An 11785-nucleotide genomic window follows, 5' to 3' on the forward strand; every position below is an offset into this window, starting at 1 on the left:
TAATCATGATGGATTCCTGAGAGTAGATACGTTTTAGAGTCAATCAACTCCCAATATTAGGAGCACGGCATTAACAGTCTTTCTATGTTTAAGCAAAGAACATTGCTCTTTGGTAAAATATGAAAAGGTTATAGAGGAGATAGAAAAACAAGTAATTCCCTACAAATACAAAAATCCAGAGTCATCAGAATTATAAGTAACCAAGCCTGACTTGGGTTATTTAGTAGTTAACAATGGCTCCCAACTCTTCTGTCTCCTTTTCTTCTTATACTATTACATGTTTTCCCAGCAACAATCATCAGAATGGTAATTAGAGTGTTGAGTTTAATCTCTCACAAATTAAAAAAAAATGTGTGCTGCATATATTTATCCTTATTTATATTTAGTTGCAATGATTTTGTTAGCTGTGGCATAAGGCATATTCAAAGCTGGGTTAGAAAAAATTGCCTTATAATTTTTTCAAATATCGAATATTGAATTTGAAATTCAAAAAAAATATAAGGCACTTTGTTCACAATTTTTTATTTTTTAAAACTAGCAGTTGAATGCCCTTCAATTTGAGGAATGTTTTCTTGTTCTGAAGAATGGAAACATACCAAACGAAGTGGTTTGCTTCCTGTTGTTCATGGCTGTGTGTATGCATGGTAGTTGGGTGAGCCAGGCCACCTCATGTCCCAGGTGCTGCACCCCAAGATGTATGCTCGAGGTGCTTGAGATGCAGTGTGACCCAGGGCTTCTGAAGATGCTGTGTGTGGTTTGTTCTCCAGATTCGGCTGCTTCCCCGCCAGTTCGGGACATCGGCATGAGTTCTTCTGGTCTGGTCTTTCCTGGCATGCCTTCCTCTGGACCACCTTCAGGGTCAGCTGTCACAAATGGTAAGCATGGCAACCAAAGGACTTTGAGACCCAGGGTGAAAGATCCTGCAGTATGGTGCTGTTCAGTCTCCAAATGCCTGTGATTTTCCAAGACCTTTATTTGTGATAAATTTTCTCCTTCATAGCAATGTAGTCTGAAATGGCTTGATATTATATATGTGTGTGTATGTATATATACATACATATGCTCATATACATATATACATATATATGTATATATATATATATATTTGTGCTTGGTTTGGAGGCCATATCTAGCAATGTTCAGGGATTATTCCTGGCTCTGCACTCAGGAACTTGTTTTGGCAGTGCTTAGGAGACCATATGGGATTCTGGGGGTCAAACCCAGGTTGGCCCTTCCTGTTTCTGGCTTCTTACATTATTTGATGTCTGTTTGAGATCGAATCAAACAGATTAAGAATCACAGTGGATTCTGATATTGTGGATTTATTTTTCAGACTTGAGTTTGGATGAATCACCTAAGCTGGAGGGACATGCTGTGGATGGCTCCTTTGCCAATAAGCATGGCCGCCACGTCATTGGCCACATTGATGACTATAGCGCCCTCCGACAGCAGATTGGGGAGAGCAGACTGCTGGTCACCAAGATGGCATCTCTCGTGAGATCAGCATGCAACTCTCCTGGCCTGGAAGCGCAGGGCACAGAGGTAATCACATAATAACCTGTAACACTGCATTTCCTTGTCCCTTTCTTCTTCTGCCCTCTGTGCTATGTGACCTCCTGCCCAGGCAGGGACCTGTAGTGACAGACCTGTTCTGAGCCCCACTATAGAGGCAAACAATGCACCCCAATAAATAACTACAATGGAACAGCAGCTATAATCCAGGTGGCAGGTTCCCTGTGGGAGATGATGTGTTTATGCTCATTTGAATCATAAGGGTCACTTGGGGTTCAGATGGGGGCAGTAAAAAGTAAAATAGAGGGGCTGGAGCAATAGCACAGCGGGTAGGGCATTTGCCTTGCATGCAGCCAACCCAGGTTCGATTCCTAGCATCCCACATGATCCCCCGAGCACTGCCAGGAGTAATTCCTGAGTGCAAAGCCAGGAGTTACCCCTGAGCATTGCCAGGTATGACCCAAAAAAGAAAAAAAAAAAGGTAAAATAGAGACCTCAGATTCAGAATCTTATTGCATTCCATGGAACTTATGGAGAGGCAGGAACCAAATGAATTCTGGCAAGTGGAATGACAGTCCCTCATTGCAGAGGTTGAAGTGCAGTCTTCAGGCTTGAAAAGGGTTTTGTGAGTGCAAGTAGATCTGTGGCCATATGCCTCCCTCCCAAGGGCAGCCTGAGTCCCGTTGCCTGAAGTGAGAGACCTAGCCCGTGGCCATCTCTGCTTTCCAGGTGCCTGGGGGTGAAGGTGTCCAGGAGCTCCGCAGAAGCGCCAGTGCCCTGCACCGCTCGCTGGAGGAGTCTGCGTCCCTCCTCACCATGTTCTGGAGAGCTGCTCTGCCGAGCCCCGCGGGCCACAGCCCAGCTGCCAAGGCGGTAAAAGCCCAGTGTCCTTCCTGGTTCTGTCCCCAACTGACGTGCTGTGTCCCCAGTCCCCAGTTCTCCTGCAGAAGTAGAACTGAATGGAGTGAGGGGCTAGTATGCTGCTACATGAGTATCTTGTGGGTGGGTCCCTCCACCCATGGCGACTCCCTACAGTGCAGCTCTGACCGCATGGCTTCTCCCACTCCAGCCCTGAGTTAGAAGTTAAAGAGGAAAAGAGAAAAACCTAGATCAGGCAGACAGACAGAGGAGCCTGTGATGCATCAGTGCTCAGTGTCTTTCATCTTAGCTGGGCTGAGTTCACCCCCTGGAAGCAACGTGTGGCTTATATCTGCATTTCTGAGTCACACCCAGGAGAGGCAGTGCCCAGAGTGCTCTCAGGCCTCGGCAACTCTGCTTCCTTGGACACCACATTTCACAATATTCACCCTGGGACTCTAGTTACTGACTAATATCACTGCTTCTCAAGGGACCCCAACTCTGCTCATTCAATGGAACAATGTCACCCAGTTGAAATGGGCATAGCTATTTTCAGGATACTGTCTTTGGGCTAACTTGTCATCAATCTTCCTGAACTGCCAGGTTTGACATATGGCACCCATATGATGTTGTTGAGGTCAGCACTGATCCTGAGCCCTATACAAGCGTGGGCTTGAGCACTACGCCATAGTTAGCTTCTCTCAGGAGCAGGATGGAATGTGAGCCAGTGGACAGAAGGGCCCTTTGAGTGTCAGCCGAATGGGTTATCCTCAGCTGTCAGCAGCTGATGGGATATTGGAAGCTTTTATGGATGGAATCAGTCATAGAGAAGATGTGAGAGTCCATCTTGGGACTGTGAACAGACACTAAAGCTTTAGGCCTTCTGACTATGGCAGAAAGCTTGTTCCTCTTTCCCAGGGAGAGTCCGTGAACAGGGAACTTCTGGAACTGAGAACCAAACTATCTAAACAGGAGACTCTGCTTCAGAGTACAGTGGAGCGTCTGAAGACAGCTAATCAGCAGAAGGAGAGTATGGAGAAGTTCATCTTCAGCCAGTGTAGGTACTCCCGAGCCTTGGAAATGGGAGCAGACATGGGGGGCCGGGGGAGAGGGCAGCCCACTTAAGCACTGATAGAAATTGTCCAAAGAAGCATTGGGGGCTGGGGGCTCTGCTGTGATGCTCCAAACCTGGCTGCAAGTGGTTTTGGGTAAAGGGAGGGGACCGGGTTGCAAAACTGCAAGCTGCGAGTCAGACAGATACACTTCAGAGGACACGCAGACTGTGAGCCTAACTGACCTTCCTGCCCTTTCTTTCAATTTTAAAAATGCTTCAGTGACCAGGACACATGATGTTTTGAAGAAGGCAAGGACTAATTTGGAGGTAAGAAAACCACTGCACCCGTTAGAGAGACATCCCTCTCTAAGACCATGATCCTCAGGCATCAGTCTCCTCCTGCTCTGATCCCAGGAGGGTGGCAGCCCCCTGGCAGGGGCACAGCCCCTCAAGAAGCATCTCTCTTGTTTTCTTCCCCCAAATAAATCTCACTCCAGTTAGATCCATACATGACCCCTTTTGATTGTCTCACATTGTCTTTTTTTTTTATGGCAGTTATTGCTTTATCATCAGGAGATTGGAGACAATTCAGGGAATTGTTTAGAGACACACAAGATTCAGAGTCTACTTCTGAATCCCCTTTCAGTAAAGAGTTCAACTTCTAACTAATGGAAAAATAAAAACATGCTGTAAAGTAATAAACTGATTTCACTGGGCTGAGATCAGCAATTTGATCATTTGTTTGACATTTGGAGGCTAGGATATAATGAAGGTGGTAGAGTGCATGCCTAGTATAGATGGTGTTCTGAGCCTGATGTTTGGTATCTCCTTGGCCCCAAAGCATCACCAGGCATGGCTGTGGTGTCTCCCGAGTCCTGGCTAACCACTGCCAGCTCTAACTCCTATTTTTTATAATTATGGAAAGATATACAAACATTTATGGACCCTTTTCTTTAAGTAATATAACAAAAACCTGTTGGTTCATGCAGACAATTCAAGCACTGAACCCTAAGACTTGACATATAGATGGAAGACATGCTCAATATTTACTCAATAGATTCACACAGTACATAGTAGGTACTTTGAGGAAAAACTTGAGGTGTATTAAATGATGAAGAGTTAGAAACAAATCTTGGATTTTAAGCTTTGCTCTAAGCAACTGAACATATTACTGGCACTGTTCTACGTATCTAGGAAATGGGTTGGCCCTGTGGTTTTACTCATACTCTCCCTCTCTCTTTATTTCCTTCTAATTTCCCTTTGTCTTCCTCTGATGGTCCTTTCTTTCCTGAGCCCTTTTAGAAGAACTCTCCCAGGATTGCCTCTGTAAAGCCTTATTCCTGTCCCAGGAAAGGTAACCCGACAGCTTCATGCCCCGCTGGCTTCTCTCCACCCCGCGAGGCCGTGACTTCTAATATGAGTGTGTCACTAACTGGCTGTGTGGCTTTACTGTCCCCATCTCCGGAGGCTTCACCCTTCATCTGTAGGTGATGTTATTGGACATGGATAAGCTCTGACCTCAGAAAACGGGTCAGAAACTTCACAGGGAACTTCCCTGAATTATCTCCTCTCCCCCCAACGAACTCTTTCTTTCTTCATGTCAGACTAAGTAAGCACTTCTTTTTCTGGGAATAGCACATCCACCATTTGGCAGCAGGTTTGATTAATGAGAGCACTGGTCCCTATAGAAGGAGAACAAGTGCCACGCAACAGCTGGTGGGGGGGGGGGCTTGAGGCAGAGATCTACTCCCGTATATGGGGGCCCATTGTGTGGCTCCCTCTGCCTCCGCATGTCTCCTTGCCCACTCTGTGAGCAGCTCTCACTGTGCTCCTGACTTCTGTCCCTCTAGGCTCTCAGTCTCACTAAGGTCTGAGCTTGCTCTGAATTTGACTAATTTGCTGGGTTTTTTTTTCCTCTCCAGGAGAAATCCTTAAGGGCTCTTCCAGGCACTCCAGTCTTGTGACCCTTGCCTTCCAGGAGCCATGCACGAAGCAAAGTCCTCAGTGGTCCCCCAAACAACTAGAAAGATGGGCCTTCTCCCCTTCTGTGCAGCTCCCTGTCTGCTAAGGAGATCTGGACTCTGCAGCAAATACAACCAGAGTCTAGGAGGAGTCAGAGGTGTGTCTTGGTGGAATGGTGGAAAGGCCGAGAGTCTCCTTTCCTGCATTGACGAAATACGATAATCCAAGGTCTACTTGGCCGAGCACAAAGAAAAACAAGTAGTTTGTTTTTTTAGAGGACTTTGTGACACTGCTTACTAGCATCCCAGTGGCCTGACAACTAACTGTAGCTTGACTGTATCTTCAGCACCTGCCTTCAAGTGGTCAGCTCAGGGAAAATCAGACTTTGCTTCCTAGGACTTGGCACATGACCCAACATGTGCTCCCAATATGAAACACTCAACAGGAGTCTCTTGCTTCTGAAAGAAATGACAATTCTGCCATGCCAGCACAGCTCACAGATCTGCACCCACCTGGGGTGGCTTGGCTGCTCACGCCAGGCTGGCCCCCATCTCTACCACTGCTCTCGAGGCTGTAGAGTACACATGGAGAAAGTGTGCTGTCCTGATGCTATCTCCTACTTTGTCACTCACCTCCTATTTCAATCTTCTATGGTATCAAAGGGCATTGAGCTCCATTGTAAACATGATCCTTTTGTCATCCTAACTTCCTTCTGGGAAACTGTGGACTAATGGTCAGACGAGCCCATTGAAAGTCTGTGTGAAACAAACCAGTGTTTATATTTACATGGCTTGGTAGTGCTCAAGCCCAGCCAGTTTTCAATGCACTGCAGATTGTGTGTGTGTATACATGTATGATCAATATTTATTTCTATGACTGCAGTATTATGTGGAAGGCCAGCAAAACTGGTCCAAAGGATCAAGGACAGGAAATAAAACTACCCCACTGTTGGCTGTGGAAACAAAAGTGTATAGAGAATAAAAAATGTCTTCACCTATTTTGGTTTTGAATTTCTGTACTAGTCGCTAGGCTGAGAGTATAAGAAAGAAAGATAAACTATTACTAAAAAGTTCAAAGTCTAGTATTTGAGTTCTACATGGAAAAAGATGAATTTTTCTTTCCTCCCCTCATTTTATAGAATACTCTCTATAAAAATTTAAGGGTGTAAATATTAAAATTGAGAATTAGTTGTGGGGGCTATAGAAGTAACTTCTAGAGTTGATCCCAAGAGATTGAGTTGTTGTAGATTTTAGATTCTGTACTATTTAGCAATACCATGTGATTCTCATGTACTTGAGCTATAGACCACAGTCTAAGTTAACATGATTCTGTTAAATTGAATGAAAACTAAAGCATTTTAATTAATATTTAAAAATTGCCATATATATAAACAAATATAGATGTAAACTGTCTTTTGAAATGGATGTTAGTTATGCCCTTTACCTTTTAGAATGGAAAGAAAGCTGTCACTCTACATTACTTCCTATAAAAATTTAGGCCACAAGGCATAGTACTGGGTTCTATAACTGCTCTCCTTATGGTCCCAAGTTCTGCCACGAATGATTCTGAGTAAAAAGAGAGATGTAAGCCCTAATTACTCTCAGGTGTGGCCCAGAAATAAAAACAATGCCAAGTTGACAAGATGAGACCACAGACAGATAGAGATACTAGGACATGGATATTTCGCTTTGCCTCTGACTTATCAGCCTCACTTCTGGAGTTTCACTGATTATGGGAATCGACAATTGGAACATGTAGTATTGAAATATATATAATAGAAAGATAAAATTTAACATTAAGTTAAAAATTGTTCTCCCCCATGTTAAATCTAATGGCAAGTAATGTTAGTAATATTCTACCCAAAATTTTTGTGTTTCATATTTTCAGATGGAAATAAGGGACTAAATGAGATGAGGTGGTATTTTTTTCTTTTGGGGTCACACCTGACAATGCACAGGGGTTACTCCTGGTTTTGCATTCAGGAATTACTCCTGGCGGTGCTCAGGGGACCATATGGGATGCTGGGAATTGAACCCAGATTGGCTGCATGCAAGGCAAACGCCCTACCTGCTGTGTTATTGCTCCAGCCCCTGAAGTGGTATTTATGTTTTCTTTTTGGTTCACACCTGGCAATGCTCAGGGGTTACTCCTGGCTCTGCACTCAGGAATTACTCCTGGCGGTGCTCAGGGGACCATATGGGATGCTGGGAATCAAACACGGGTTGGCCATGTGCAAGGCAAATGCCCTGCCCGCTGTGCTATTGCTCTAGTCCCCTGAAGTGGTATTTTTTTAAAGATAATTTATATAACATCTTTCACAGTTCACAGTTTGCTTTCTTTTTGCCTGCTTCCATAGTCCTTAGCCTTGGTTTAAATATACATGTTGAATAAAATAACATCAATGCAAAATTATTGTGAAATATCAATATCAAAGCCTATAAATAGCTTTTTTTTTTGCTTTTTGGGCCACACTCAGTGATGCTCAGGGGTAACTCCTGGCTCAGGAGTAACTCAGGAATTACTCCTGTAATTACTTGGGTGTTATGTGAATATTTGAGCGGTTGAAGGCGTTGAGATAAGGCATGCGGAAGAAATGTGTCTCATGGAGGACTAAGGCTCTCTCTGGCTCTTAGCAAAGGCAGAGGGCCTCGTGGATCTCCTTTTGTTGATCATGGTATCTCTAAAGGGTGCAATACAATGATGTCACCAAAGGCATCAAAAGATGTTACAGGAAGAACATTGAGGCAACGTTATTTCCTTGTATCTGCAGGCCAGTAATCTAGGCCTCTGGAAAGAAGATACAAAACCAAAACCAAACCTTCCTTGGGCTAAAAGCACTTGGATTTACATCCCAAAGACAAGGCTAGGCTGCCACAGGAAATCTACATGTCAATTACAAACTAGGCAGCATTTGAAATCTACATCCCAAAGACTAGGCTGGGTCAGAGCCTGGAATCTACAATGTCAAAAATCAGGCCTGGTTAGCACCTGAGATCTGTATGCCAAAGACCGGCCAGGCTTCTGTGAGAGAAGGAAAAAACTGCCTCTTTCAATATACTGAAATTATTTTCTGGAGGCAACTTGAAGGGGGAAAATGTTCTTGTCTGTAGTACAGTCTACACGGGCTTACCCTGGTAGCTCAGTCCATCCCCAACATCTCCCCCTTTTTGTTTAGGACAGATTTTAACCATCATAACAATTCAAGCTCCCTATCAGTTCCCCTAAGCTTAAAATAAAATGCTAGGCATAAAATGGTCAATAAAAGAGCAGAGCACTCATCCTCTAGGACAGATTCTCTTTCTGCATGACCCATCTAAAGGTGTTTCTCCTCTCCTCATCCAACAAACATATACGTATTCATAACATTAATCATTTTGTATGGACATAGCAAGAGATGCATTAAGCTTTTAGAATTTCTCCCCTGGGATCATCTAGATCTCAGACTACAGTGCTCAGGCCAGATTAATCTTTCCTATCCCTAGCAGGGTCCTAGTCTCATCGTTACTTCAGGATCATGACAACACTTGTCCATGATCAAGCTCTTAACTTATAGTTAAGAATTAGGCACTTTGGCCAGGCCCATCTCGATGCCAGGGTAGCACATAACTTACCGCTTGCCCTGGGTCCGTCCTGTCCCTTGTCGGGACCCTGCTTTTGGGGTGCTAGGAACTGAGAGCAACCAAGGCTACAGTCAAGAAAGCAGATGCCCGGGAATAAATAATATTTGAAGCCAATTAAATCCCAAGTTACAAAAGCATGTTAACAGCTGTCTTTCTTTGTCCATACAAAAAGGACATTGCTTTAAAGTAAACTATTCCAAAGACATAGAGGAGAAAGATAATATTTCACTCATACATATAAAATCTTAGATTTAACTCATCAAAAATGCTTTGCCTTATATCTTAAAACCCAATACCAGAAGGATAGTTATTACAGGTACCATAAATTTACAAATCCATTATTTTAGCTGTTCATATATATATTATACACTAAAAAATGATTTTTAACATTTTCCAATGAAAATTCAGTCACATTATACAGCACAGGTGTTATACAAAATAAAGCAGTATTCCAATCACATATTACAGTGACGACTCGCTGACCAGTCACCAAGCAAAGTAACAGTTCAAGGACCACCAGCCAATTCAGACTGTAGTTCAGAGTCCATTTGTCTTTGAACAGTCCATAATTTCTCAGAGTTCTCACGCCATTTCTGGATGAATTCCACAGTCTATGTCCCTTGCTTCAGAGCTATGTCTTCCACGGCCATTGTTACTGTTTCTGTGATGTTCCCCATGATAGCAGGGATGAGCAGGCGAAGAAATCTCTTGATCCATCAGAGAAGATAGATGATCAGTCGTTGGATTCTTCTCCCATAGTCGATGAAAAGTCACCAGCATTCAAACACCTACTCAGGCTCTGAAAAATAAAAACTTCCTTCCTCGAGGAATCTCATAGATTGGTTAATACAAGTATACATGGAACACTGTCCACAGGAAATCATTCCTTCATATCACACAAGGAAAGGGTGCACAAGCTAAAACAGGAAGGATTAAATTTCTGTTGAAATACATCAGGTTAATAGTATCATTCTTAGTTTGGCTTTCCTGCCATAAGGCAGACTCATACAGAGCAAGGCCAATTTTAGCATCAGTAAATTTACCTTAAAAATCCAGATTAAAATGATGCAGTAAGGGAAAATCCATTGCATCCATACACTGATTATCTTTAAATTACCATACCAGGCTTATTTCTACTCTTTTGTCTGTATGAATAACATAACTTTTAGGGTTACAATCAATAATTTTAACAGAATCACAATATAAATTTTTGCAATAAATCCTCTACAATTTTTCTAAGAAATCCAATAAAATAAATTTTTCTATACTCTCTAGGTAGATATATTTGCAGCCAAAATATTTCCTTATTTAAATAGGTAACACTTCGTCTTATCAAGACACAGCCCTCAATAAAGTTAAACTAGGAAGGTAAACCAAATAGGTTAGATTTTGAATAGAGGCACTTACTTATTATTTCATTAGAGATATGATAGGTATCAAGAAAGCCTCAAGAGTTTTCTTTGTGTTGATGCTGTACAATACCTTCTCAGCACTGTTAGTCAGGGCCTTGATATCTTCCCATGTTGGAATCCCCTCTTGCTGTGTTGTTGGAAGGCCTCTTAAGTTGAGTGAGTGCATTCCGATCCAGACTTAGCTCACTGATCCGGAGTTTTTTCATCTTTTTTTCTTGATTAGATTCATGGACAAAGCTAAGCCTTTTGGTGGGACACTAGAAACTTTCTTTTTCTGTGGAAATAAAAGTAAAACCTCGCCCCCATCTTTCTGCCCGGCCTAGTATCCAATTTTCAGAGACTGGGTCCCTATAAAGAATTTTACATTTCTGAATAGTTTTATCAGAGTTATTTCTGTTTGCATGAAAACTTGCTTCTTTCGAGCTATTTTGAACTTCCCTATGTTTTTCTGCAGGTGTTATGTTATCAGAGCAATTAAAAAAATTTAAAGAAAACAGTGCTCTGGATAACTGCTGTCTGGGAGAATCCGTATATATTCCCCCATTTCTGTTTAAGCAACGTTTCTTTCTTTAAGTGAGTGACTTGCTCTGTCAATAATAGCTTGTCCTGTACTCTTATAAGGAATTCCTGTAATTATATGGAGAAAAAAACTTTATCATTTTGCATCAGTATAAGTAGCCTTTCCTTCTTTGCTAGCATCTGTGAAGAATGTAACTACTGATTAAATAGGTTCAGCTTTTATTATGCTAGGCCAAATCCAATCAGTAAATTTAAGAAATTGAAACATCTTTTGCTTTGGAAGGTAAATTCCAAGGACTAGAGCTAATAATGATATGTCCCAAATCAAGCTGCTCTGTAACCATTTCATGCTAAGATTTTCTTTTGTCAAGGGCCACTGCTTGACCCAAACAGGCTAAAGCTGTTTCCAGACTATTGGGAGGGCTATTTTTCCAGCAGCAAACCCTTTTGAAAATGCAACCAATACCCATTTGCTATGGGTCCTAGTCAAATCAACAGAAGCATGAAGATAGAATATACAGTTTAACTTTATGTCTAACTAAACCTTGATTTTTCAATTATCTGGGCGCACTATAATAGGAGTCCAGATACTAAAACAATTCTGCAGATATAATTTAGAGTTCTTAAGATTGCTAATCATTCTCATGTACCATGACTAAGTTGTACTCTGCAGTACTCTTTCAAAAGCATTACGTTTATCCTATGTATCCTCAAAAGATTACAATACTCATAATCAAAGATCTTATGTTATAGAATTCCAAACTGTAGGAGAACAGATAAGAGGGTTAAAATGCTTACAAGATTATTATATTTCATCCATCTACATGCTCCTTCAATCTTTGTCCACT

General features: G+C 42.2%; 1 protein-coding gene across 23 annotated transcripts in view; it reads left to right on the plus strand.

Annotated features, from left to right (window-relative positions):
- Positions 1-7812, plus strand: part of PDE4DIPP2 (myomegalin) — a 241916-nt gene extending 234104 nt beyond the window's left edge. For 19 of the 23 annotated variants that reach the window (XM_055129953.1, XM_055129962.1, XM_055129944.1 and 16 more), the window contains 6 exons: positions 768-875; positions 1334-1542; positions 2242-2385; positions 3289-3427; positions 3705-3751; positions 5347-7812. In XM_055129953.1, the coding sequence (XP_054985928.1) occupies positions 768-875; positions 1334-1542; positions 2242-2385; positions 3289-3427; positions 3705-3751; positions 5347-5388 (689 nt within the window). In that variant the 3' untranslated portion in view covers positions 5389-7812. Of the gene's footprint in view, positions 1-767; positions 876-1333; positions 1543-2241; positions 2386-3288; positions 3432-3704; positions 3752-4726; positions 4779-5346 lie in introns of all 23 variants that reach the window. The other 4 variants (XM_055129961.1, XM_055129946.1, XM_055129943.1 and 1 more) reach the window with 4 other exon arrangements.
- Positions 7813-11785: the final 3973 nt, after the last annotated feature.

This window comes from Sorex araneus, chromosome 3, assembly GCF_027595985.1.
Source record: "Sorex araneus isolate mSorAra2 chromosome 3, mSorAra2.pri, whole genome shotgun sequence".
Classification (NCBI taxonomy): Eukaryota; Metazoa; Chordata; class Mammalia; order Eulipotyphla; family Soricidae; genus Sorex; species Sorex araneus.